The sequence below is a fragment of the Myxine glutinosa genome, chromosome 2, assembly GCF_964187855.1.
Source record: "Myxine glutinosa chromosome 2, kmMyxGlut1.1, whole genome shotgun sequence".
Lineage (NCBI taxonomy): Eukaryota > Metazoa > Chordata > Myxini > Myxiniformes > Myxinidae > Myxine > Myxine glutinosa.
In genome coordinates this window covers 77604011-77630766 of record NC_136262.1, presented here as the reverse complement: position 1 = coordinate 77630766, position 26756 = coordinate 77604011, and the positions used below count along the sequence as shown (strand labels likewise).

The 26756-nt window shown below is 44.9% G+C and overlaps 1 protein-coding gene across 1 annotated transcript in view; it reads left to right on the top strand.

Annotated features, from left to right (window-relative positions):
- The window catches only part of RAI14 (retinoic acid induced 14), a 172066-nt gene extending 147685 nt beyond the window's left edge, over positions 1-24381 (top strand). Inside the window, exons 13-15 of the mRNA XM_068105032.2 lie at positions 16977-17123; positions 23845-23910; positions 24024-24381. Of these exons, the coding sequence (XP_067961133.2) occupies positions 16977-17123; positions 23845-23910; positions 24024-24086 (276 nt within the window). The 3' untranslated portion in view covers positions 24087-24381. The remainder of the gene's footprint in view (positions 1-16976; positions 17124-23844; positions 23911-24023) is intronic.
- Positions 24382-26756: the final 2375 nt, after the last annotated feature.

Sequence of the window (26756 nt, the reverse complement as noted above, 5' to 3'; positions counted from 1 at the left end):
CCACACTAATCTACCTGCGTCCCCACTACAGGTATCAGTCACTAACTGAACTTAACGTTACCTAATGTCATCTTCTAGGGCCCTAACAATATTACCTAACCCACCCGGGCTAGTTTTCACTGCCATACACCCCATAATCTATTGCTCCTCTGCCCCCACCATGGGAAGGGTGGCAGGGATGCCAGCCTTACCCACCGGGCCCATCGCTCACTACCAATTTTGCACATCAAATTTCAACAAATTAAAAATTTGCCAATCACTACCCATCATCTGCCAATCACTACTGCCAATCCTTTGCCAATCACCAAATTTTGTTTTTTTCTAATTTTGGGTCCAAAACACTAACCTCATCACCCAGACTACTCACTAATGCCTCTCGGTGCGCCAATTCCCGTCCAAAGCCCGGCTTTGTAAAGCCAAGCCATGAATGCGGGTTGTTCTGTGCCAGCGGCTGGATGCGTCCGGCACTCGGTGCAGAGACGGGGGCTTACCCGGGCCGAGATCCCACGCACCCCCTCGGCGTGGAGCCATCCCATGGCTCGATCTCGACCTGCCGGAATGCCTCAACAAAAAGTGGTCGCCATGACGACCCTTCCTATCGGGCTGCCAGCTCCGCCTAGTGGAGCACGGACGCGGCCGTTCAAAGCGAGGCCCGGCACGCACCGAGGGCCCGATTTGGCTAAAAGTCGACCTAACCTCTAACCTGGTTACCGTCGATGCTTCACCTTGATTCTTACACCCCGCAGCCCGTTCCTTGCTCACACATCCAGCCGTCTCCATGCTCCTCGTACCTTTCCTTACACACCTCGGTACTCTCATTCCACTCACAGCCTTGGTCACACACCTGACCACCGAACACCTTGGCACACATTCGCCGCTCGCACACCTTTCTCGCGCACACTCCTGCGCACACTCTCCCGTCACACCCTCTGTAACACTTACCACACCGCGCTTCCATGTGCCCCCTCGCACACGCGCTACGACCGACTCATTCTCGCCAGCACCCTCACTCCTTGGCACGCACTTTTTCCTCACACACCCCAGAGTCGGACTTTCTCGCACACCTCCTTTTTCGCACACCAGACCTGTCGCACACTTCACCCACGGCCTCTCACGAACACCCGGGTCTATCTCGACCCCCAAGCTTCTTAAATCCCCTGGCGCATCATACGCACGACCATATTGGTCCCCACTTACACCGGGTCCTCTTCCTCTTCGCTTCTCCTCCATCACCTGCGAATCCCTCATCCGGTTAATGAGCACATCATCACGATCCAAACACAGACTTTGGACCAATTCTTTTATCTCCTCTTTTATCTCTTTCTTATCCTCTCTCCGTCGCTTCTTAATTTCGCTCACCCCTCCTTCCACTTCTTCTAATTTCTGCTTCACCTCTTTTATTCCCCGGTACGTCTCCTCAAGCTCGTCCTCCAAGGCTACCTTGACCGTTTCCATGTGCGTCCTCACCTGCCGGTCCTTCGTCTCCATTACCTCTACCACCTCGTCCAACCTCGTTGTCAGTCCCTCACGTACCATCTGACATTCCCTCTTCGTCGCTACCAAGTCATTTTTTAGGTCATTTTGTGTCACTTTTAACCCTCCTATTACCGCTGTGTTCTTCTTTACCTGGTCCGTTAGTTCTTTTTGTCCCTCTGTTAGCTGCTCCACCTCCTGCGTCAGGTCCTCTATTCCCCCTTGTAACTTTACAGTCCCCTTTCTCACCTCCTTCTCCATGCGCTCCTTACAGTGCCTCACCTCCTCGCGCACTCCTCCGACCTCCTCACTCACTCCTCTCCTGATCTCCTCTCCCATCACTTGCATCTCCTGCCCAGATGCCACCCTCATCTGCTCCATTTCCTCCCTGTGAGCATCCAGTTTGGCTTCTACCCCCATTCTGACCCCCTCTATCTGCTGCCCCATTTGGTTAACTTCCCTTTCCGCTTGGTCCCTCATGTCCCTCAATTTGCCTTCCATACTGTTTTCTAACCCTATTAACCCATTTCTCACCTCTTTTATCCCGTTGTCTAACCCCTCAAAATTATTGTCTAACTTCCCAAATTTCTTGTCTAACTCCTTAAAATTATTGTCTAACCCCTCAAAATTATTGTCTAACTTCCCAAATTTCTTGTCTAACTCCATAAAATTATTGTCTAACCCCTCACCGGTACCCCTCGCTTCGTCCCTCATTACCCCCATTTGGTTTCCCATTACCCCCATTTGGTTTCCCATTACCCCCAATTGCTCACTCCGAGCCCTCGCTTCGTCCCTCATTACCCCCATTTGGCCCTCCAATCGCTCACTATTAGCCCTCATTTGCTCACTATTCTGGGCCATAAGGGCCTTCATTTGTAGGAAAAAAAAGGTTCAAATCCACCAGGGGCGCTGCCACGGTCGCGGGCGTGGACGCCGTGGCCATCTGCGAGGCGCCATTTTGCGCGCCCGCTACTTCGTGCGTGACGGCGCTATTTTGCGAACCTGCTACCCTCACTGCTTCGCTCTCCTCGCGTCCCTCAATTTGGTCCTGGACCGACCCTGCCTCACTCTCCTCTACCGGACCCCAGCTGTCTTGGTCTGCCATAGCGCGACTTTCAAAATTCGGGTTTTTATTTTCGTATAACAAATTCAAATTTCGCCGTTATAATTTCGTGCGGGAAACGCGCTCCGAATCGATTCTACTACAAATTTGGGCCTAATAAATTTAGTCCCGGGTCCGAATTCCACTCCTCGACACCAATTGTTACGGACGCGGCTTAGATGTTATTTACCGAGCGGTGGTATTGCCGCGACCTAACAGTTGCCCCGATTCTTCCCCAACTCACCCGATTCCACCCGACGTTGACCAAATCGCGCTATGCTAAATCAATGAAGGAAAAGGACACAACTGCTGGATTAAAATGACACGACACCAGGGATACGGTTCTCAAGACCTCCGGAGGAGATTATATTTGGGCGGAAGGTCAGATTACAGGGATGAGAGGTACAGCATAGTAAGATAGGCACTTAATTACGGTCTTATAATAGCCCCGACAGACGACAGATAAACAGGACAAAAACTGACTCACACGGGGATTGATGGCAAGGAAAGCGGGTATTCGATGGCCAGCACAAGGTGCACCTTGTGCTCAGGGACAGGATAGCGCGGCCCAAAAGATGCAGGAGGTCTCTCAGCGCTCGGAGGTGGCTCTCTTGTCTTCTCAAGCTCGGGGCGCATCTGACGTCACATCCGGTCAGTCGCCGCGTATATCCGGCGGGGAGTGACACGCCCTCGGCTCGTTAGCTCCGCCCCAGATGGAATCGGCACGTCGCTTCTCATTGGGTGCGTGCGGGGGGGTTACCGGCTCCGCCCTTGACGAGGAGCTGACAGCCAGCCCCTTCGTGGTAACCCCGTGGAGCGCATGGTCATGGCGGCTAACCGAGCCGGTGTGAGGACGCACACTCCCCCCCTCGCCGCGCCGCGCCCCTCTGTTGTTGTAGTTGTTGTTTGGGGAAGAAGATGGGAGGAGGTATGGGAAAGGTCCTAAACTCACTACTGGTGCCATATAATCACATTCTGGTGCAACGAAGAGTCAGAATTAATGGAAACGAGTCCTTAACTGACATAGACTAAGAATAACTAGCAAGATGTCCGAAAGTTGTCTACGTGAGATGCGGTGGACCTGGGCACGACATTTAATGGGGGAAAAAGGGGAAGGTCGGTTCTACAGAGTGTTGTTTACAGACAATGGGACTAGGGAATGGGGGATTGGGGATAGTTGGGGAGTATTGGGGAAATAGGGGAATATTTACAAGCGGATATGGAGGCCAAATTCCATATTCGCAACAATATATATATATATGTATATATATATATGTATATATATATATATATATATATATATATATATATATATATATATGTATATGTATATATATATGTATATGTATATATATATATATAATACATGACCAAAAGTATCCGGACACCCCTTCTAATTTTGGCTGTTTCAGCCACACCCATTGCTGACAGGTATATATAATCAAGCACACAGCCATGTGTTACATGTTACCTCCCCAAACTCCGGTTAAGGTGCCCCACAGTGTCGAGAGGGAACGCGGCAGAAGGATTTGTTATTTTTTAGTGTTCTCATAATCCATGGTAAAACCACACCAATGCAATTGTGTAGAACAAAACAAGTAATTGTATTAAGAACTCTCACACACACCACAATAACACTCTTAAAGAAAGTACAATGAAAATATTACTTGCATCAAATGAACAATACATACGATGGTACCATCATTCCCCATTGCTCTCAAAGCAATAAACTCACGATACTCCAAATGTGAGTGGAATGTAACATTCCCCAAAGTCCGTGCACGAATCCCCACGTGGGGTGAAGGTCGAAGTCGTGCAGAATGACAAGAACAGGCAGGTATCGATGCGGCTGCAAACGAGGAGTTACGAGGTGAGAGGTTGATATGGGAATTGAGCCGATATGGGAATCCCAACGACAAAACAGGAAGCACCAGGCAGACGGCCTCTTCGAGGAAAAAAAATGGCCGATTGGCCTGTAATCGAGGCTCTTGCTTTCCCGCCAACAATAGCTCACGCTTGGTAATAAACCTTAGACTCAGGTTTAATTGCAATCGCAATATAGGACGATGTTGCAGGCAATCCCTTTCAAGGGAAGCCTCAACTCATTCCAGACCAATATCAAAAAAAGTCCGCTCGCAGCCTCGATTCAACTCACGGCTGTCTCTCTAATGGCCATCTCCTCTCCCTCAGATATCCTCCTCTCTCCTCTTCTCGTTTCTTTTCCATGGTTTCCTTTTTCCTTCACAAACATTTATTTTTACCTTGCACAAAAGTCATCTCCATTCCACACAAAAATCGTAACAATGATATTACCTGAAACTAAAGATCCTACAAGTAATATACAAAGGATCCTACAAGGATCCTACAAAGATCCTACAAGTATTACAATTTGTTGTAATAACAACAAAGGCAGAAGCGACGAATCCGTAATGCATGCAATCTCCAGAGACAAACATTGGCAGAAGAATGGGCCGTACTGAAGAGCTCAGCGACTTTAAATGTGGCACCATCTTTGGATGCCACCTTTCCAACAAGACAGTTCATCAAATTTCTGCCCTGCCAGAGCTAAAGTGCTGGTATTGTGAAGTGGAAACGTCTAGGAGCAACAACAGCTCAGCCGTAAAGTTGGAGGCCACACAAGCTCACAGAACGGGACCGCCGAGTGTTGAAGCACGTAGTGTGTAAAAAATAGTCTGTCCTCGGTTGCAACACTCACTACCGAGTTCCAAATTGCCTCTGGAAGCAACGTCAGCACAACAATTGTTCGTCAGAAGCTTCATGAAATGGGTTTCCATGGCCGAGCAGCTGCACACAAGCCTAAGATTACCATGCGCAATGCCAAGTGTTGGCTGGAGTGGTCTAAAGCTCGCTGCCATTGGACTCTGGAACAGTGGAAACGCATTCTCTGGAGTGATGAATCACGCTTCACCATCTGGCAGCCTGACGAACAAATCTGGGTTTGGGGGATGCCAGGAGAACCTGCCCGAATGCATAGCACCAACTGTAAAGTTTGGTGGAGGAGGAATAATGGTCTGGGGCTGTTTTTCATGGTTCGGACTAGGCCCCTTAGTTCCAGTGAAGAGAAATCTTAATGCTGCGGCATGCAATGACATTCTAGACGATTGTGTGCTTCCAACTTTATGGCAACAGTTTGGGGAAGGCCCTTTCCTGTTTCAGCATGACAGTGCCCCCGTGCACAAAGCAAGGTCCATACAGAAATGGTTTGTTGAGATCAGTGTGGAAGAACTTGACTGGCCTGCACAGAGCCCTGACCTCAACCCCATCGAACACCTTTGGGATGAATTGGAACACCGACTGCGAGCCAGGCCTAATCTCCCAACATGAGTGCCCGACCTCACTAATGCTCTTGTGGCTGAATGGAAGCAAATCCCCACAGCAATTTTCCAACATGACAAGGTGGAAAAGTTTATGTCAACCCTCGACTCTGATTCTGCAACTGGACCTGACGGCATCAGCCCACGGGTCCTAAAATCCTGTTCTTCCACTCTTTCACTCCCTCTATCTGTTCTCTTCACCCTCTCGTTTGCTCATGGTCATCTGCCATCTGCTTGGAAATCAGCCAACATCACCGCTTTGCACAAAAAAGGTGCAAAAACAGATCCAAGCAACTACAGACCAATCAGCCTTTTCCCAATTATCAGCAAAGTCATGGAATTCCATCATTGCTTCGGATATGAAATCTTTCCTCTTCTCCAATGGCTTGATCTCTGATCATCAATTTGGTTTCAGACCTGGTCACTCTACTCTGGACATGCTGCTTCTGCTTTCTCAACAATGGATGGAGGTCCTCAATGCCAAACAGGAAATTAGAGCTGTCTCCCTTGACATATCACGTGCCTTCGATACGGTCTGGCACCCCGCTCTGCTCACCAAACCCTCCTCCTTTGGTATCCATGGAAATCTCCACGCATGGCTGGCGGACTTCCTCTCTAGTCGTAGTCAACGTGTGGCCCTGAATGGGTTTCTCTCATCTCCTCTTCCTGTTCAGGCTGGAGTTCCCCAAGGCAGTGTTCTGGGCCCTGTGCTTTTTCTGGTCTTCATCAATGATCTCTCTGACTCTCTTGAAAATCCTCTCTATCTCTTTGCTGATGACTCTACTCTCTGTCGCTCCATTCCTCTTCCCTCAGATCGGCAGTCTCCAGCCTCCTCACTCTCTGCAGACCTGGACAAAATCACAGACTGGGCAAACAAGTGGAACATGTCTTTCAATCCTGACAAATCTCACACTCTTACGATGTCTCTCCGAAAAGACCGACTGGACAACCCTCCCATCCACTTTCTGAATAATCCTCTCCAATAAGTTCTGTGACTCAAGCTTTTGGGTCTCACTATCTGCCATGATCTTTCCTGGGAAAACCACATTTCAAATCTGGCCTCCAAAGCCAGTCGCCGACTGGGCAACCTCCACCGTGCGAAGTCCTTCCTTGGCACACCTGAGCTCCTTACCACATACAGGGCTTTCATCAGCAGCTCAATGGAATACTGCTCTCCCCTATGGGCTGGTGCTCCTGCCTCACACCTAGCTCGTCTTCACGCTGTTTATACCAAAGCGTTCAGAATCATTGGAATCTCCCACGATGAAGCTAATTCCATGGGCCTCTCACTCACTCACTGCAGGCAGTTTGGTGGTCTTTCCGTCTTCTACCGACTCCTCTCCGGCCTTGCCCCCCCCCCCCCCCCCCGCCAGCTCTCTCTGGGCTCTGTCCCCCAAATATTCCTACAGTTTGCACAAGATCTGCCTGCAACCCTCTTATGGTTAAACTGCCAAAATCAAGACTCTCTGCTTACCTTCACTCCTTCATTCCTCTTTTTTCCCGCCTCTGGAACAAACTCCCTCACTCTCTTCAATCCCACTCCTCCCTCCAGGTCTTTAAAACAGCTGCTCACCACCATCTCTTATCTTCCCCCATCCAAAACCTTGATCTTTTCTACCCCCACTAATTTCACCCCAAATCCACTTTTTTGAAATACCAACTTCTTTCCTGGAAGTCCTTGGTGTCCTTGTGTTTTATACTTCTCCCACCCCTCCCCCTTCCCACGCCTCCTCCCCCCAAGCCCTCTCCCTCCCACAGATCTCTCGATGTCCCTACTCTCAGATGTTGTGTTTGTGTTCCTCCCCCTCTCACCCCATCTTGTCTACCGCTCCCCATGTTATATGTTTTATGTGTCGGTTTGTCTCTGTGTGATTAATGTTAGCTCTTTCACGAGCCTCGAACTTGTATACAAAAAAAATAAAAAATAAAAATAATGTGTGTGCCGTCCCTGGGATGGACGTTAAATTAGTGTCCCATCTGCCAGTATTAGTTGGTGGACGTTAAAGATCCCACGGTGTCCTTCGCAAAAGGTATGTGAGCTATCACCGGCATCATGAACAAATTATAAATTTTTGCCCCGACAATGTGGCGGAGAGAAGATCCATCCAGGAATGTAACCGTAGCCATAGAAAGTCGTTAGCAGCACCAAGCCATACTGTTTGGAGCATGGTTCATGATCTGAATTCCCACTGATATTATGGGTGGCACCGACACTCCAAACTGTTCTCAAACCATCTGTGCAATCCAAGAGCTTCCTTCTGTTTGAGGATTGAAAGTTAATATGACAAGATATTGTCGTTTTTTTGTAATTCTTCAATGAATGAGTTATAACATATTCTGCCAGAGTGTCAGTGCTGCCGATGATGTCCCTGGATTAGGGTAATACTGGGAAGTTATCCATTGCCTTCCCAGCAATGAGGGCAGGAATTTGGTTTGGCTGGGATGCTAGCGATAGCTCACCTACTCTTCGCAAAATAAAAGGAATCTTTCATGCCCACTGTGCTATCAGATTGGTGGTGGTGGTTCGTATGCAGCCTGTGGAGCGTTGGCTGCGTCATTTTCTGGGGGCGTGGCTGTGCCGCTGATGCGGTGCCCCATATTACCAGTAAGCCTGTACTCATTTTGCCGACCTAGGAAGGATGACAGGCTGTCAACAACACCTGGTGTTATTTCAGAGTCACGACAAAGGCTCAAACTCGGGACCCTAAGATCTCAAGCCAGCGACCTTAACCGATACACCAACACCAGGCTATATCAGATGGGTCCTCCAGCTTAGCATCCTTCCGATAAATAGCGCACACACCTTGATGAATCGCACTGCCTGCAAAACACAATTTTGACAGTTAACAGTTTAATCGAGATTAAAACCCAGCGAGAGAGCTCAAATTCGAATGCACATGTCTTGGTCCATCCCTTCAGCCATACATCCCTTATGATTCCTTGTTTTATAATAATGATCTGGTGACATCTAGTGGATTCTCTTTTTTACTGAATGGTTTCCAAAAGACTTCCCAAATTCAATATTTGCTGATTTGCATTCATTGTTGGTTCTTTTGCACCATGATTCAAAACGTTATCGTTGCAAAATCTTCAAACATGACTATACGATACCGTTTTCGACCTTTAAATATCCATCCGTCTAAATTGTATTTTTGTGCGATTAAAGCTTTTGCTCTATCGAGCAATTCATTATAACAGTATGTTAAAATTTAACATTAGTGGTTAAAATTATAATTCTGAATGTTGATTCAGCATTTTGATAGGTGTAAATAAAATGCAACATGTGAGTTTGATTATAAATGGTTGTTTGACACAGTCAGCAATATTTGTATCCGCTTAAAGTACAAAATAATATATAAATATATAATAATATTAATATATTCAATAAATAAATATATAATAGAGAAACCGACTGGCAGTTTAATAATTTGGTTGAACAACTCTAAATTGGTTTGGCAATGCACTTTGCTTAAATAAATACAGACTATTGGATTTATTACTTCGCTAGCGTGACGCGAAAAGTGTGGTCAAGCAATTGGGTGATTTTGTCTGTCTTTTTGTCCACAAATATCAGTTTGTGATCGAGCAACAACTTTTTTTGTTTACTTAGTTGAGGCTCATATAAGAGCTAACACATAGAACATATAATAAAGGGAGCGGGAGAGAAGCGGGGGAGAGCGAGGGAAGCACAACAACAGTAGGGAACAGGGACACCAGGAGATCTGTGCAAGTGAGAGGGCTGAGGCAGGGTACATGGGATAAACAAGATGGACACGACAAGGACTTTCAGGAAAGCGAACAGGGGATTTGAAGAAGGTGGATTTAGGGTGGATTAACGGGGGTATAAAAGATCAACGTTCTGGATGGGGGGAGGTATATGAATTCAAGAAGTGGAACGGTCTCCACAATGTGAACCTCACAGGTGAGCGGACCACCAGGCAACTGAACCTTCCCTTGCTCAACTTGTGCAGCCGAGGAGAAGGGGTTTGTACCAGAGCAGGTCTTCAATGCAGATGACATCAGCCTGTTCTGGAAGAAAATTTACTTATTTGGTTCACCAATCATCCACCATACATCCTCCATCGTGTGAAGTCCTTCCTTGGCACACCTGAGCTCCTCACCACATACAAGGCTTTCATCCGCAGCTCAATGGAATACTGTTCTCCCCTCTGGGCCGGTGCTCCTGCCTCACACCTAGCTCGGCTTCACGCTGTTGAAACCAAAGCTTTCAGAATCATTGGAATCTCCCGCGATGAAGCTGATTGTGAGGGAATTTCACTCGTTCACCGCAGGCGGGTAGGTGGACTTTCTGTCTACTACCGACTCCTATCTGGCCTAGCGGCCCCAGCTCTGTCTGTACTCTGTCCCCAAAATTTGTGAAATACCGACTTCTTTTCTGGAAGTCCTAACAGTGTCCATGTGTTTTGTACCTCTCCCACCTTCCCCCAAGCCCTCTCCCTCCCACAGATCTCCCGATGTCCCTGTTCTTTGCTGTTGTACTTGTGTGCTTCCCTCTCTCCCCATCTCCTGCTCCCTTTATTATATGTTTTATGTCAGTTTTTTTGTGTGATTAATGTTATCTCTTACACGAGCCTCGATCTTGGAATAAAATAAAATAAAATCGAAAGCTAGAAACTGATTATTTTATTATTATCTATATCATTAAAACGCTTATTTCTGAAGTTTGTAATCGGAAATTCTCTCCAGCTATTGCTCCTGTCGCCCTAAGATATGTATGATACTATGTAGTTATGACTAACATTTCCATATAAGCATACGTATGTCTCCAAATGTCTATAAGTGTGGAATAAAAGCTGAAAATCAGTGAAAAGTTTTGAATAACCCGCGCCATTTTGTTTTACGCACAGTGGAGGCTGCACTTGATAGCGAGGAGAAGAAGAAGACGTCCCGATGTGTGCCGGACGCGCAGCGACTCGAGAGGCATGTTACGCCTTTTAATACAAATATGAATGCGATCAGAAATGTAAAGGGGATACTTACCAGTAACCACACTATAAGAGACAATACTGCAGTTGAATACAAAGCGATATTCAGGAGATCCGCCAGAATGAATGTTGGTGCCAACTGACAATATTATTTTGAAAGGGAGCAGGAAGGCGGCAGGCAATGCGCATGCGTGGCCGCCAATGTGACATCAGCCTGGATATGTATCGATACCGCAAGATGGAAGCACGCCGAGCCAGAGAGCTGCGGCTTTTGTCCAGCCAGTTATCACTGGTTATGTTATCGGTACCACAAGCGGATATGCAGTCTATACAACTATATACAACTATACAACTCCAAATGTCTATAAGTGTGGAATAACGTCATCGATGCAGCAATACTTCAAGGTGCAAATGAAGGACAACGTGTTCTCATCCCTCAAATTAAATTGGCACCGTCCGATGTTAGCCCACCATTCACATTGCAGCATACCCAGTTCCCAATTCGATTAGCACACTGCATGACGATCCACAAAGCACAGGGTCAGACATTCAAAAAGCTTGGAATATACCTACCTTCTCCTGTCTTCTCCCATGGCCAACTGTACGTTGCATTTTCCAGAGCAACCACCTGGAAAGATATTTCCATCCAAATTGACCCACAGACAAACCAAGGTCCCTTTGGCTCACACTGGTGTACTCAAAATGTTGTATTTAACAACGTGCTTTGATGTTAATTTACACTATGGACTCAACCTAAAATGCTGCACCAAGTTAAATATGTGGATTCATGGTAATAATCACTTCTTAACAAGTTAGTTTGTATGAACACAAACACTATTTATGCTCGTGATTTTCACGGGTTACCGCTAGTTATTATTATCTATATAATAATAGCGTAAGGACTCGACTTTGTTATCCCTTTTACGCCGCACCCAGTCCCCCGATGCCCACGGCACTAATGGATTTACAATCTACGAACCGCACTCTTTGTTTATCATGTACAGCCGTACTCGAAAAATCTGAATTAGCCGACGTTGGGGCCCAAAAGCATCCGATTAACTGCCGATACGACGCCATCTTACGACGCCATCGTATTGGCGTCTGCTGGGCGAAGGTGAAGCAAGCCGTCTGCTGATTGGACAGTCGAAGGCGACAGCAAGCCGTCCACTGAGTGGACAATCCCAGAGTTAGTCAGGTTCACAATGTTAACAAATATAATTTCGTTAAAAATTTTGGTAGATTAGCAAAACTATACATTTTTGGAATATTCAGAGCATGAGGAATCCAAAAATTAATGTTTACATTTGCGTAGACACCTTTGCGAAAATGACACTCAGGACGGTGATGAAGATAGTCAGGTTCACTATGTTAACAAATATAATTTCTTTCAAAATTTTGGGATTAGCAAACCTGTACATTTTTGGAATCTTCAGAGCATGGAGAATCTGAAAATCAATGTTGGCATTTGCACAGACACCTGCATGGCCGCCATTTTGGATTTTGAAAATGGCCACCATAAAATACATATTTTGCGCGATCTCGGCTTCTAGTCAACCTAGAGACTTAATTAAATATGCTAATCCTATGTTTTCTGGGTCAAGGAATCCAATAAAGGCCTCAAAATAGTGCTCAGGATTATAGAAAAGCAACAAACAAAGGTAATTGAAAACCATTGTCTTTATATTTGTGATATAACTGTATTACATAATACATGATATTGCAAGTCCTTTGAAGTTATAGGTTGTTATAGGAAGTTATAGGTAGTATCAGATTGAACTATAAGTCCTATACACAGGATCTACGAGGTCTATACCGTTCAGGAATATGCTTTTACAGATCTTCATCACTGTCCTGAGTGTCATTTTCGCAAAGGTGTCTACGCAAATGTAAACATTAATTTTTGGATTCCTCATGCTCTGAATATTCCAAAAATGTATAGTTTTGCTAATCTACCAAAATTTTGAACGAAAAAACATAGTGAACCTGACTAAGTGGTGCTATGCCGATTCCTATTACGAATCCATTCATTTTTCAAAAGTATATCGTAGCGTTGTCATTTAAGTAGATTGCAATAAATACGTTGTTCATATACGCGCTCTTCATTCTCATCTTTCTTCCTAACTCTTACTCGGACAAGCAAATCCCCTATGCCATCCATAATGGTACACTCTATCCATACACCACATCCTCCCTTCCGTGGATGTTCCACGGGTTTCGGCTAGTTATTATTATTATTATTATTATTATTATTATTATTATTATTATTACCTATATTGTAAAAGGAGCAGTGTCTGTCTGTGTCTGTCTGTTTGTTTGTTTGTCGTGTTATAACTTGAGAACAGATTAACGGATTTCAATAAATCCAACTACGGTTGATTCGGGTAACTCCCGGGAGTGATTGTGATCCAAAATTTTTATTTTTCATGGGTACATGGACACGCGTGTAAAAACTGGAAATGCCAACACGTGACGTTGGTTATCCGAGCATGGAGCGCAGGATCTCCCAGGAATCCTTTTTTTACTTCCCCCATAGTTTAATTTTATATTTCCCATAGATTAGCCTTCATAACAAAGATTGGTATTTCCGTCAGGGAAGCGACGGGTCTTGTACTCTAGTTTATATCCAAAGGTCAAGGTTGCATAAAGTCGCCATTTTCATCCGACTGACCTGAAAGTTGAGCAGGGTTTGCATATTAGGTCTCTGAAATATATTGCTTTTGAGGTCAAAGTCAAGATTGCCTGAAATAATCATTTTTTGTATTTTTGCCTCCACTAAAGGTGGATGGAGGGTATGTTTTCACCCCTGTCTGTCTGTCATTGAACACGATATCTCAAAAGGTTGTGGACGGATTCGGACAAAATTTGGCAGAGAGGTAGCGTATGTGACAACGACGAAATGATTAGATTTTGGTGAAGATCCGGATTCGGATCCAGTTACTAGAATTTTAAAAGTGATTCTTCACCATTGGGAGATATGGCCAAAAACTATACTTAGCAGGATATCTCAAAGTTGTGGAAAGATTTGGACGAAACCTGGTGGGCAGATTGGGTGTCTGATAAGGACGATTCGATTCGTTTTTGGTGAAGATCTGAGTATGGATTCAGATATGAGAATTATTTAATTTTTTAAGTGATTCTTCACCATTTAGAGATTGGGCTAAAACCAACATATAGCAGGATATCTCAAAAAGTTATTGACGAATTTGGACGAAACTTGGTGGGCAGGTTGTGTGTGTGACAAAGAAGAATCGATTCGATTTTGGTGAAGATCCGGAGCCGGAGCCGGCTAGTAGAATTATCTCAAGGAGTTGTGTATGGATGATTTTGATTAAATGTGATTCTGTATTGTGATTTTCCGGTCTACTCTGGGATACAAAACGTAAACTGTTCACCTTGCGGAGGTATGCTCTCTACAGAGTGCCCTTGTAGTTCAAAGCTGTTTTCATCATGTTTAGCATACGGAAGAAGTGTGAATACAAAGCGGACGGACAGGCTTTGCATTTTCAGATCCTTTCTAGTATAGTCAGGCAGATAGGTGTATCCATCATAAGAATTGTGGGTTTAGACGTACAAGCATGAAATTTGGCACAGTCATAGATAATAATCTAATGAATAATTCCAGATATGGACCCACCGCGAAAACGTCCTATGGTAGCCATCGCGGCCATTTTACAAAATGGCCGTTTTGACCGCGATTATTTTTTACCGGACGACACAAATGCTTCTTTATGTTCTAATGAAATGACTAGATACACATATATGCCATAATTGTATTCTCCAAATGACCACAATTTGCATTTGTGTTGCCAGCAATGTCAATTAACCCACCAAGCACTGTAACGGTAACTTATATTACTAGATAGTTCCAGTTTGATCTTGTTTATACGTCACAATTTTCTCCACCACACTGGCACAAAGTGGTACATTTCAAACTAGCTTGTTTGCACTTGCATCGTCCCTTGCAACCCTTTTTGCATTTACAACAAATCAGCTCCCTTGATGAAATGCTGGCTTCAGGAAGCATGGACCACAGGGGTTTCCAGTTGTGGGGATCGATCCACACGTTTGTCCCTGGCTTGAGATTTCAGGCTGTTGTCACGGTACTGGTCCCAGACTATATCCACACGACAGGCTCTTTGCAAGTGACCTTGTATGTGTGGCAAGAATACTTTCAGCGCATAATCATCAAAGGTTTTGGCAGCAAATGGTTTCAGAACGTTCACCAACACTGTCCCGTCAAGGATAGTGACGTCAGTATCTGGTTTTGGAGCATCACCTCTGACCTCTGCGCAACTCTCTAGACACACCAATAGATCTGATTTGGTTCCCAGTCGTAACTTCCCAAGCTGAGATAAAGACGGGGGACATGCTTGGTTTTCATGGCGGAAAAATTCTGCAAGATCACCATCTCGTGTTTGAGACGCAATGTAGAGTCTTGAGAATAAAGAGCAGTCACTCTTTAGCGAAGTTACTTGCAAACTTGTCTTGGATTTCTCTCTTTGAGACGATCGACTAAACAATGGGAGTTTATTCTTCTTTATTGGCTCAGTAAGAGGTACGGTTCGCTCCAGTAGACGGTCTGCTACGAAGGTCTTGTACTGTTGCTTACCTATCTCCTCAGCCTGTTGAACAGTAGAAACAACAGTTGGGTCAGCAATGTCTCTTGTGTCCAGCCGCAGCAAGTCTGTACTCTCTTCTAGGAAGGGGTTTCCCATTTCCTCTATTACTTCAACCAGACGTTTGACATGTTGAGTAAAGATTACCTGTGAACTATATGTTTGCTCATGGTGGCGTGTGTCTTGATTAATCCTTATTTTCCTTCCCTCCATGGATGCTTCAAACTCGGTAGTCATTCTAACCAGTTCCGGCCCAGCCACCATCCATCTTCTAAGAGCATTTGGATTTTGAGTGAGTCCAACAGCACCACCGTCACTCTTCACAGCAGCATTATTTTGCTCATGAGCCTGGTCAATGGCCGCCATTTGTAAAATGGCCGCCACGGCTACCATAGGACGTTTTCGCGGTGGGTCCATATCTGGAATTATTCATTAGACTATTATCTATGACTGTGCCAAATTTCATGCTTGTACATATAAACCCACAATTGTTACACCTATCTGCCTGACTAGTAGTAATGATGCATTTGACTCATAACAATAGTTAGGCCTCACATTGCTAGAATATGAATACATTAATTTTATTACTACAATTGCATGCCACAATTAATGTTATGATTCTTCTTCTTTTGGTTTCGTCTACCTGACCATCTGTGCGCATTTTCTAATAGTTTATTGTTTAAAATTTTCCCAACATGTTTTAATCGGTTTAAAGTAGTTTTAAGTTGTAATTTATGAACCTTTTAATAATTTTCCACTAAATGTCAAACAAGTGTCACGTAACTGCTAATTAAACTCTGTGCATAAATTTCAGTACACAATTTGTTACAACAAAGCAAATGCAACATCGTTCTGCTCCATTTACATGTAAAAACGAGCTTATTTTGAGGAATCACATCTCACGCAAATTGCTCATTTTTTCCCCATGATGAGACTCGCTTGTTTGTAATTAAGTGAAAAATTGATGGAATTGCTTCACACAATCTTTAGATCATCATGCCCTCATCATGAGGTTTGAACAAGTTGAAGTGTATTTTCTATTGCGTCCTAAATGGCAATACAGCAGCATGTAGTTTTGTGTTTAATGACGTTTCATCAACACACACCTGTTGGCTAGGTGAAGACACTTTCACATTTTCTTGGCTTCGTGATGAGGAAAAAAAGGTCCCCATGGAAATGCGTGACAAAATTTGGGTATGGGATGCCATTTATGTTCGACACTATGACCTACAACTTGACATAATCATAGTGAGTGGGATGAGCAGGAGGCTTGAAAGTCCCAAAGTGGATAAACCATAGATGCTCCATCCTGATTGGCCTCTTTGGCTCCTTTTGATGCCAACGCGAAGCATAAATGGGCCCATAGTCTTTGTGCATAAACCATAGGACTATTAAACCAATGATAAGTAGTTGAGATGACAGCAGATTAAATGCCACTGATGTGCAAGAGAAACCACCCACTCTCTCTGGCCCTGCCCCACTCCTTCACTGTGATTATGTACAGGTGGAAGATCTGCAGTGCGAGATGAGTCGGCTACGTGGGGCAATGCACAGCTTGTCGCAGCTTGCAAGTCACTCGACTGGTACACGCAAGTCCCTACAGGCTGACACTCTGCAGCGCCAGCTAATTGTCACACAGCAAAAGCTAGTTGTGAGTGCCCTGTGGCTTGTTTTTGAATTGCTGTATATTTTTTTTTTTTTTGGGGGGGGGGGGGGGTGGATAAAACGTCGAGGCTTGTGTAAGAGCTAACACATGAAACGCATAAAAACATAAACAGAAACACATTAAACATATAATAAAGAAAGCGGGAGGCAAGAGGGGGGGGGGGGGGTAGAGGGAAGCACACAAGCAAAACAACAGTAGGGAACAGCGACATTGGTAGATCTGTGGAAGGGAGAGGGCTGTTCAGGGAGCGGGGGGGATACAAGGTATAAAATAAATGGACACTTAGGACTTTTAGGAAAGAAAACAGAATTTGAAAAAGGGTGATTTGGGGTGGATTGACAGAGGTAGAAAAGATCGAGGTTTTGGATGGGGGAAGATAAGAGATGGTGGGGAACAGCTGTTTTGAGGACATGGAGGGAGGAGTGGGATTGAAGATGGTTTGGAAGTTTTGTTCCAGAGGCAGGAGAAAAGAGGAATGAAAGAGTGAAGGTGAGCAGAGAGTCTAGATTTTGGCAGTTTCACCAGAAGAGGGATTCTGGCAGATCTTGAGCATCCTGAAGGAATATTTGAGTGACAAAGCACAGACAGAGCTGGGGGAGCTAGGCTGGATAGGAGTCGGTAGAAGACAGAAAGACCACCGACCTGTGGTGAGAGAGTGAAAGGCCCTCAGAATCAGCTTCATCATGGGAGAAAACCAATGATTCTAAAAGCCTTGGTTTCTACAGCGTGAAGCTGATCTAGATGTGAGGCAGGAGCACAAGCCCAGAGTGGAGAGCAGTATTCCATTGATCTGCGGATGAAAACTTTGTATATGGTGAGGAGCTCAGGTGTGCTAAAGGACTTTGCATGATGTAGGATGCTCAGTCGGCGACTGACTTTGAAGGCCAGCTTGGAAATGTGGTTTTCCCAGGAAAGATCATGGCAGATAGTGAGACCCAAAAACTTGAGTGATGGAACTTCTTCAAGAGGATTGTTGAGAAAGTAGATGGGAGGGTTGTCCAGTCAGTCTTTTCGGAGAGACAAAGTGAAAGTGTAGGATTTGTCAAGATTCAAAGACATGTTTCACTTGTTTGACCAGTTTGTGATGTTATCCAGGTCTACAGAGAGTGAAGAGGCTGCTGCCTGCCGATCTGAGGGTTTTTTTTTGTTTTGTTTTTGTATACTGAATCGAGGCTCGTGAAAGAGCTAACATTTATTTCACAAACAAATCAATCAGACAAACAAAACATATAAAAAGAGGGAGTGGAAGACGAGATGGGGAGAGAAGGGGAAGCACACAACCACAACATTTGAGAGCAGGGAGAAGTGTGGGAGGGAGAGGGCTTTGGGGGAGGAGGCATGGGAAGGGGCGGGGGGGGGGGGGGGAGAGGTATAAAACACAAGGGGACCGAAATTAGCGGGGGTAGAAAAGATCAAGGTTTTGGATGGGGGAGGATAAGAGATGGTGGTGAACAGCTGTTTTAAAGACCTGGAGGGTGGAGTGGGATTGAAGAGAGTGAGGGAGTTTGTTCCAGAGGCGGGAGAAAAGAGGAATGAAGGAGTGAAGGTGAGCAGAAGTCTTGATTTTGGCAGTTTAACCATAAGAGGGTTGCAGGCAGATCTTGTGCGACCTGTAGGAATATTTGGGGGACAGAGCCCAGAGAGAGCTGGGGGGGCAAGGCCAGAGAGGAGTCGGTAGAAGACGGAAAGACCACCAACCTGCCTGCGGTGAGTGAGTGAAAGGCCCTTGGAGTTAGCTTCATCGCGGGAGATTCCAATGATTCTGAACACTTTGGTTTCAACAGCGTGAAACGAGCTAGGTGTGAGGCAGGAGCACCAGACCAGAGGGGAGAGCAGTATTCCATAGAGCTGCGGATGAAAGCCTTGTATGTGGTGAGGAGCTCAGGTGTGCCAAGGAAGGACTTCGCACGATGGAGGATGCCCAGTCGGCGACTGGCTTTGGAGGCCAGATTTGAAATGTGGTTTTCCCAGGAAAGATCATGGCAAATAGTGAGACCCAAAAGCTTGAGTGACAGAACTTCTTGGAGAGGATTATTCAGAAAGTGGATGGGAGGGTTGTCCAGTCGGTCTTTTCGGAGAGAAATCGTAAGAGAGTGAGATTTATCAGGATTGAAAGACATGTTCCATTTGTTTGCCCAGTCTGTGATTTTGTCCAGGTCTGCCGAGAGTGAGGAGGCTGCAGACTGCCGATCTGAGGGATGAGGAATGGAGCGACAGAGAGTAGAGTCATCAGCAAAGAGATAGAGAGGATTTTCAAGAGAGTCAGAGAGATCATTGATGAAGACCAGAAAAAGCACAGGGCCCAGAACACTACCTTGGGGAACTCCAGCCTGAACAGGAAGAGGAGATGAGAGAAACCCATTTAGAGGCACACGTTGACTACGACAGGAGAGGAAGTCCGCAAGCCATGCATGGAGGCTGCCACGGATACCATAAAGAGGTGAGCTTGGTGAACAGAGCTGGGTGCCAGACCGTATCGAAGGCACGTGATATGTCAAGGGAGACAGCTGTAATTTCCTGTTTGGCATTGAGGACCTCCATCCATTGTTGAGACAGCAGAAGCAGCATGTCCAGAGTCGAGTGACCTGGTCTGAAACCAAATTGATGATCAGAGATCAAGCCATTGGAGAAGAGGAAAGATTTGATATCCGAAGCAATTATGGATTCCATGACTTTGCTGATAATTGGGAGAAGGCTGATTGGTCTGTAGTTGCAAGGATCTGTTTTTGCACCTTTTTGTGTAAAGCAGTGGTGTTGGCTGATTTCCAAGCAGATGGCAGATGACCTTGAGCGAAAGAGAGGGTGAAGAGAACAGAGAGAGGGAGTGAAAGAGCGGAAGAACAGGATTTTAGGACCCGTGGGCTGATGCTGTCAGGTCCAGTTGCAGAATCAGAGTCGAGGGTTGACAGAAACTTTTCCACCTTGTCAGGAGGAAAGGACACAGAGTCCAGGAGCAGCTGGGTACGACTGGGTATGGTGGATACAGAGAGGGATGGGTTTAGGACACAAGATTTAGAGGCAAACACAGAGTTGAGGCATTCAGCTTTTTCACCTGCGGAGTCAGCTGTGTAGCTGTTTGAGGTAAGGGGGGGGATGGAGGGGGAACAAACACCAGAAACAGATTTGACCAGACGCCACCAGGATTTGGAAGAGGGAGACAGATAAGAGAGTTCGGTCTTGAGAACGGAGAGATATTGTTTCCTGTCTCTCCTGAGGGTGGACACACACTTGTTTCGGGCTTTATGAAAGGAAATGAGAATTCTTTCCATTGGATTTGCTTTTCAGGAGAAGAAGGCAAGTTGTTTCTGGGCAACAGCCTCACCACAATATTCTGTGTACAATGGATGGGAGGAAGGGTATGACAATTGAAGACGAGATGGGATAAATCTGTGCATGAGAGAGAGCAATTTACTATGGAAGAATTCCCAGGATGAGTTGATGTCAGAGGCGGTCAAGATGGGAGACCAGTCCAGATGATTGATTGCTGCTTGAAGACCGTGCCAGTTGGCCTGAGTGAAATGCCAGACTCGTTGATGCTGAGGAGGCTCTCTGAGAATGGTCAGAGAGATGTCCACTTTATCCTCTTTCTTATCCCCTCAGCTTATTTCCACTTCATCCTCTCAGCTTATTATCCTCTTTTTGGAACTGAGTATTACAAATCAACAAATCAGCTCTTTTCGGCAAACTCCAAAATCCTTTCACCTTCTCCATTTCTCACACCATATCCGTAACCCCCATGAACTCCCTCAAAACCGTCCATACTCCTTCCCACATGTCCATTTAGGTCTCCTCCTACCACAACAACTTCCTCTTCTTTCACGTTTTCCATCAGCTTCTCTATTGCACACCAGAACTTGTCCTTCTCTTCATCGCTCCGACCAACCTGTGGATCATATCCCGAGACGACGTTCACCGAGAGCTTTCCAATCATCATTTTCACCATCATCAACCTTTCACTCACCCTCGTCACACTCACCACACTGTCTGCAAACTCCTCAGAAAACAGTACACCAACACCACGCACGCCTTCTGGGCACCCTTGCCACACAAACTTGTATTTCTGTCCCTGCCTACCCTTCACCATTCTCACACCACTTCCCTTCCATCTCATCTCTTGCACACAGCATATGTCCACTCTTCTTCCGACCAATACTTCCACCACTTCTCCTGATCTCCCTGTCATTGTCCCTACATTCAATGTCCCAAACCTCAGAAACCGATCTCCACGTCAGGCATCAGACGTTTCGTCGTCATAAATGGAACGATTTCCACCCTTGCTTCGATCGGGTTCCCCACCTTGAGTTTTGACGAGAGGGAGTGGGGTCCCCCACGGGGTACTTCGGGCTGTACCCTGCCCATATGTAGTTGTAATTGTCATGGTTCTCTTTTTGAGGCAATGTTTTTATGGCCGGATGCCCTTCCTGACGCCAACCCTTTTAGTCGCCTCTTACGACACGCAGTGATACGGTGTACCTATTCTAAACCGGGGTACACACCGGATATGTACATTAGAGATACTAGTGCATGCCCATACGTGCGGGGAGGTAAGTACGTGGACATACGTACGTTGACGTACGTACAAAAAATAAGGCCTCACTGTCCGGAAGTTCGCATATCGCAGTTACGATTAATCACAAATTAGTTTTAATGGCCAATTCTTCAATTAGCGCCAACATATTTTGCCATTTTGCAATTTCATCGCAAGGAAAAGCACAAAGAGAAGAGAACAACAAACACACACGCGGTTCCTTCGCTGTAGCTTGACCGTACGTGCCAAAAAAAAATTACAACTTTCATCGTTCCTTCGGTCTTCGCCCTCGTCCTTCGCCGTTCCTTCACTCTCGTCCTTCGCTGTTCCTTCGTTCACGTGTGTGGCTGTACGTGCAAACAAAAAACTATAGATAAGATAGATAAGATAGTATAGATATATAAGATAGTAAGATAGTAGTAAGATACAATCGAGACAGTAAGTCATCACTATCCCTAAGTCCGGAATTTAAGTCCTCACTGTCCGGAAGTTCACATATCGCAGTTACGATTAATCGCAAATTAGTTTTAATGGCCAATTATTCAATTTTTCAAACCGCGAGGCAGAAACAACAAACACATGCGGTTCCTTCGCTGTAGCTTGACCGTACGTGCAAAGAAAAATTAAAACTTTCATCGTTCCTTCGGTCTTCGCTCTCGTCCTTCGCCATTCCTTCGCTCTCGTCCTTCGCTGTTCCTTCGTTCACGTACAAAACGTATGTGTTTGCTAAATAAATGGCCATAACTTGGTAACCACTTGTCCGATTAATAGCAAACCTTGAAAAGGCACATCCTCAGGTCCCCAGCAATATACCTGGCAAGTTTCACTTAGATCTGACCAGTGGTTGTCGAGAAACAGCGGTCACAGACATACACACAGACAGACACACAGACACACAAAGATTGCTTGCATTATAGAGAGATATATCACAATATTTAAAAAAAAGTTGTGGACAAGTTATGACCTCAGTTGTTTCGGTGACATGAACAAGCCGATTCAATTTTGGTTCAGGTCCGGATCCAGATCTGGCCTATCAGTGGGATACAAAACTTGAATTGTTCAGCCTCACGGAGGAATGCGCTCTACCAAGTGCCGTTCTAGATAGTCATGTTATATTGTAACTCCAATATTGTTTATTTCTGCATGTTGTTGTTTTTAATGATACCTGGGAGTAGTTCCAAAGGAATTTGATTTGATTTTAAGTGTAAACATGTTTTGATGTTGTCAGGCCATGAAAATCTCTATTGTTACTCTTTGCTGTTCAGCTTTGTCAAATACAGGCTAATCGGTGTGCATGATGTTTGCTTTGAGCCAGTGGTCGTTGTTTTTGGTCCTCGTGTACCCCATTTTGAAAGGCAGCACCATTTAAGTAACTACAAACTGTCTCTCCAGGTAAAGAAGGTGAAATTGTAATCAAAAGTGCATTTTTGGTTCCCTCAGTTAACTTTGAGTAAACTGTGAAATGCAACCTTTCACACTTAGCATCAGAGTTTAAGTAAACTGTTGTATGGAAAACTTGTCTTTCTGCTACAAACGACTCCATTAGAGCTAATGGCTTGTAATGCTTTGGAGTGTCAATGTTCGAACAGGTATTGCTCTTTAGTTCCATGCTTCCACGATCATTACTCATCCGTTTTAAGAATCGGATGCATCATACTACATTTCCTGCGTGATGGATGGCACCGCATAAAAGCTGAGGGCATCAGGTTGAAAGGGAGTGCCCAGCAATTGTGTTTTACTGGAAGCCACGAGAGAGTTATTGTGCCATAGTTCGTGCATGAAATCGCCGGCCTGTGCTGATGGAGTGCTTCTGTGGTTCATTAACATCCGCTGAAGAGAGAGAGACATGATACGTACGAGTCGTGCATGCCTTGAGACGCCAAGGCCCGAGTGAGATGAACCGATAACTTTGTGATCCAGGGGCCCGCGAACTCCAAACAAACTGCTCTCCCACGGTCTGACTTTGAGTGCGGACGGTTGACCATCAAATGTCTAATAGCGTGTGGAGGGTGAATCGTGGGTTGGTGGTCTCCTCTTGAAAAATGGTGGTGAATGTTTTTGGGATTGTTTTTGATCCTTTTGATAATACTTCAAGATTGATTTTTTGTTGTTGTTGTTTTTTTAGCTCATTGCTTCACCTTTGTTAATCAATTAAACGTTTTATTTCTTTTTCTACAGGACATGGAAGAACGCAACAGGCATGTTGTCCTTAACTACCGAAAGCATCTACTCTGTGCTGTGAAGGTCAGCCGATTGGTTCTTCTTATTGAAAGAGTATACCCGTGGCCCCAGGTATAGCTTCCGAGGGGCTTACGGTTGTACTGCTCACCTTCAAGAGTAATGCATTGTATTTTCAGGGGGAAATGGATGCAGACGTTCAGGAAGCTCTTCTCCAGATCCTGAAAATGAACCGAGGCTGACTGCAGGCCTCCTAGCTTGGTGCTAATGGCACGTTTTGGATGTAAAACCAAAACGCACAAAAACTGCGTATATGATTGGGGTTTGCCTGTTAATGTTTTCATGAGATTACCTGGCTGATGGTACAGGTTCACCATGGATTCAAATCCAATACATCATGTGTGTTTGTCCGTTGTCCTTGTAATTTGTGTGAAAGTACACTGATGTCTGATGTATTTGTCCTGCGTGTGATTATATGTACAAGCTCTTCCATGAGCCTTACATCATTGAAAATAAATAAATCACTGTTTAGTTGTACTTCGACAAATTATTTCCTATATGTGTATATATATATATATAGATATATATATATATATATATATATATATATATATATATATATATATATATATATACAGTATATATATAATATATATAAGTGAAACTTTTTTTGAATCAACACCCTCCCCTTACTTCGCTCCGAAAAACCTTAAGTTGCTATTACATTCTCAAAACAAGACAGATAATTTAACAATGTCGAGCCTCACTTTGTATATAGATTGCATTATATTTAAGAACCAGTGTGGACTCACTCCCTCACTGAACACTTCGGAAATGGGTTTGGCTGAAGGAAAACGAATGAGTAACACCTGAGGATAGTTGTTGTCCAAATGTCATTGTCGACCCATTTTGACAATTTGTAGACCAGTCCACCCAGTCGCTATGGGGGCGGCAGGAAGAGTCATGCTCTTATCCTCTCTGGGGTATATATAGATTACAGTAGATCTCGACACAGGGCCTCAAGAATGTCGGGTTTCCTCCTTCAGTTTAGTGTTGATCAGGGATAGTGACTTTCAAAAGGTAATCGTATGTGTTTGTGGTTTATAATATTTTCAGTTCCGGTAGGGGTGCTCCACGAAACACCACAATAACTTTGTAAGCCTGGTGTTGGCCTAACGGTTAAGGTGACTGGCTTAAGATCCTAGCGTCTTGAGTTCAAGCCCCTGCGCCTGCAGTGCCGTTGAATTGATACCAGGTGGGTTGACTCAGCCTGTCATCCTTCTGAGTTCGGCACAAATGAGTACCAGCTTACTGGTGAAAGGGGAATTGATCAGCGGCAGAGCTGTTCCCCCAGAAAATGATGCAACCCAGCAGCCACAGGTTGCATACAAATAAATAAAACAGTTTGTCCAAGGAAGAAAACCCCCTTGAGAAGGGAGAGGGGGCTATTCATATTATTTTATAATAACCTTAATATTGTGCTATTATTACCTTTGTAACCGAAGCGTATTGTGTTGTTGTGTAACCGATGGTGGATGGAGGTTATGTTTTCAACCCTGGCTGTCTCTGTGAACAAGATATCTCAAAAAGTTGAGGACGGATTCAGACGAAATTTGGTGGAAAGGTTGAGTAGGTGACACAGACGAAATTGTTAGACTTTGTTGAAGCTGGAACTGAGATTTTTGTAAAGTGATTTTTCACCATTGAGAGATGGCGCAAAAAAATGATATATAGCAGGATATCTCAAAGTTGTGGATGGATTTGGACGAAACCTGGTGGACAGGTTGATTGTTTGTCAAAGATAAATCGATTCGATTTTGGTGAAGATCCGAATATGGTTCCGGATGTGAGAATTATTTAATTTCTAAGTGATTCGTCACCATTGAGTGATGGGGACAAAACGATATGTAGCATGATATTTCAAAAAGTTGTGGATGACTTCTGAGAAAACTTAGTGGATGAGTTGTTCGGGTGACAAGAATGAGCCGATCAGATTTTGGTCCATGTCTGATCCAGATCTGACCTATCGGTGGTATACAAAATGTAAACTGTTCAGCCTGGTGGAGGTTTGCGCTCTCCTGAATGCCGTTCTAGTCATTAACGTTATTACTTTTGTTATTAAAAGCTGCCTTGGAAAATCGCTACGATTAGCTATCTTAACACGGATATACACCTTCGCAAGGATTTTGCCAAAAGGTGGAAAACTCCTTTGGGAAGGGACCGGGGGTGAGTGGGTGAAATGAGGTTGCTACAATGCTACAACTTCCATCATGTGACACTTAATCCTCCTGTTCAGTTTGGTTGAGATTGAATAAGTAACAAAAACACAACAACATCATGCATTTTAAGGCCATTTTCCCTGCTAGAGTGGGGGTTAGCCTTGCGGTCCCCATGACAATCCTCTCCATTTTGCCCTATTTTCTGCATCTCTCCTTGTTAACCCCCTTGCCCGAATTTCTTCTTCCACCATCTTCAGCCAAGTCTTTCTCGGTATTCCCCGTCGTCTACTTCCTTCTACATTCATTTCCATCACTCTTCTCAACCAGTCACTGTCATCCTTCCTCAACACATGACCAAACCATCTCAACCTGTTCCTCTTCACAGCATCAATCACAGGCTCTATTCCCACCATCTTTCGCAATACATCATTTGTCTTCCTTTCTCTCAACGATACTCCGCACATCCACCGAACCATTCGCATTTCCACCCTTTCCAGCCTTCGTTGCTGCTCTACGTTCATTACCCATGTCTCGCTCCCATAAATCATAACACTTCTCACACATGCAGCATACACCTTTCCCTTCAGCTTCAATGACACTCCCCGCCTCGTCAGCACGCCACTCAGTTCCCGAAACTTCTTCCATGCACATCTCACCCTAGCAACCGTTGCCGAGTCTGATCCACCTTCTCCA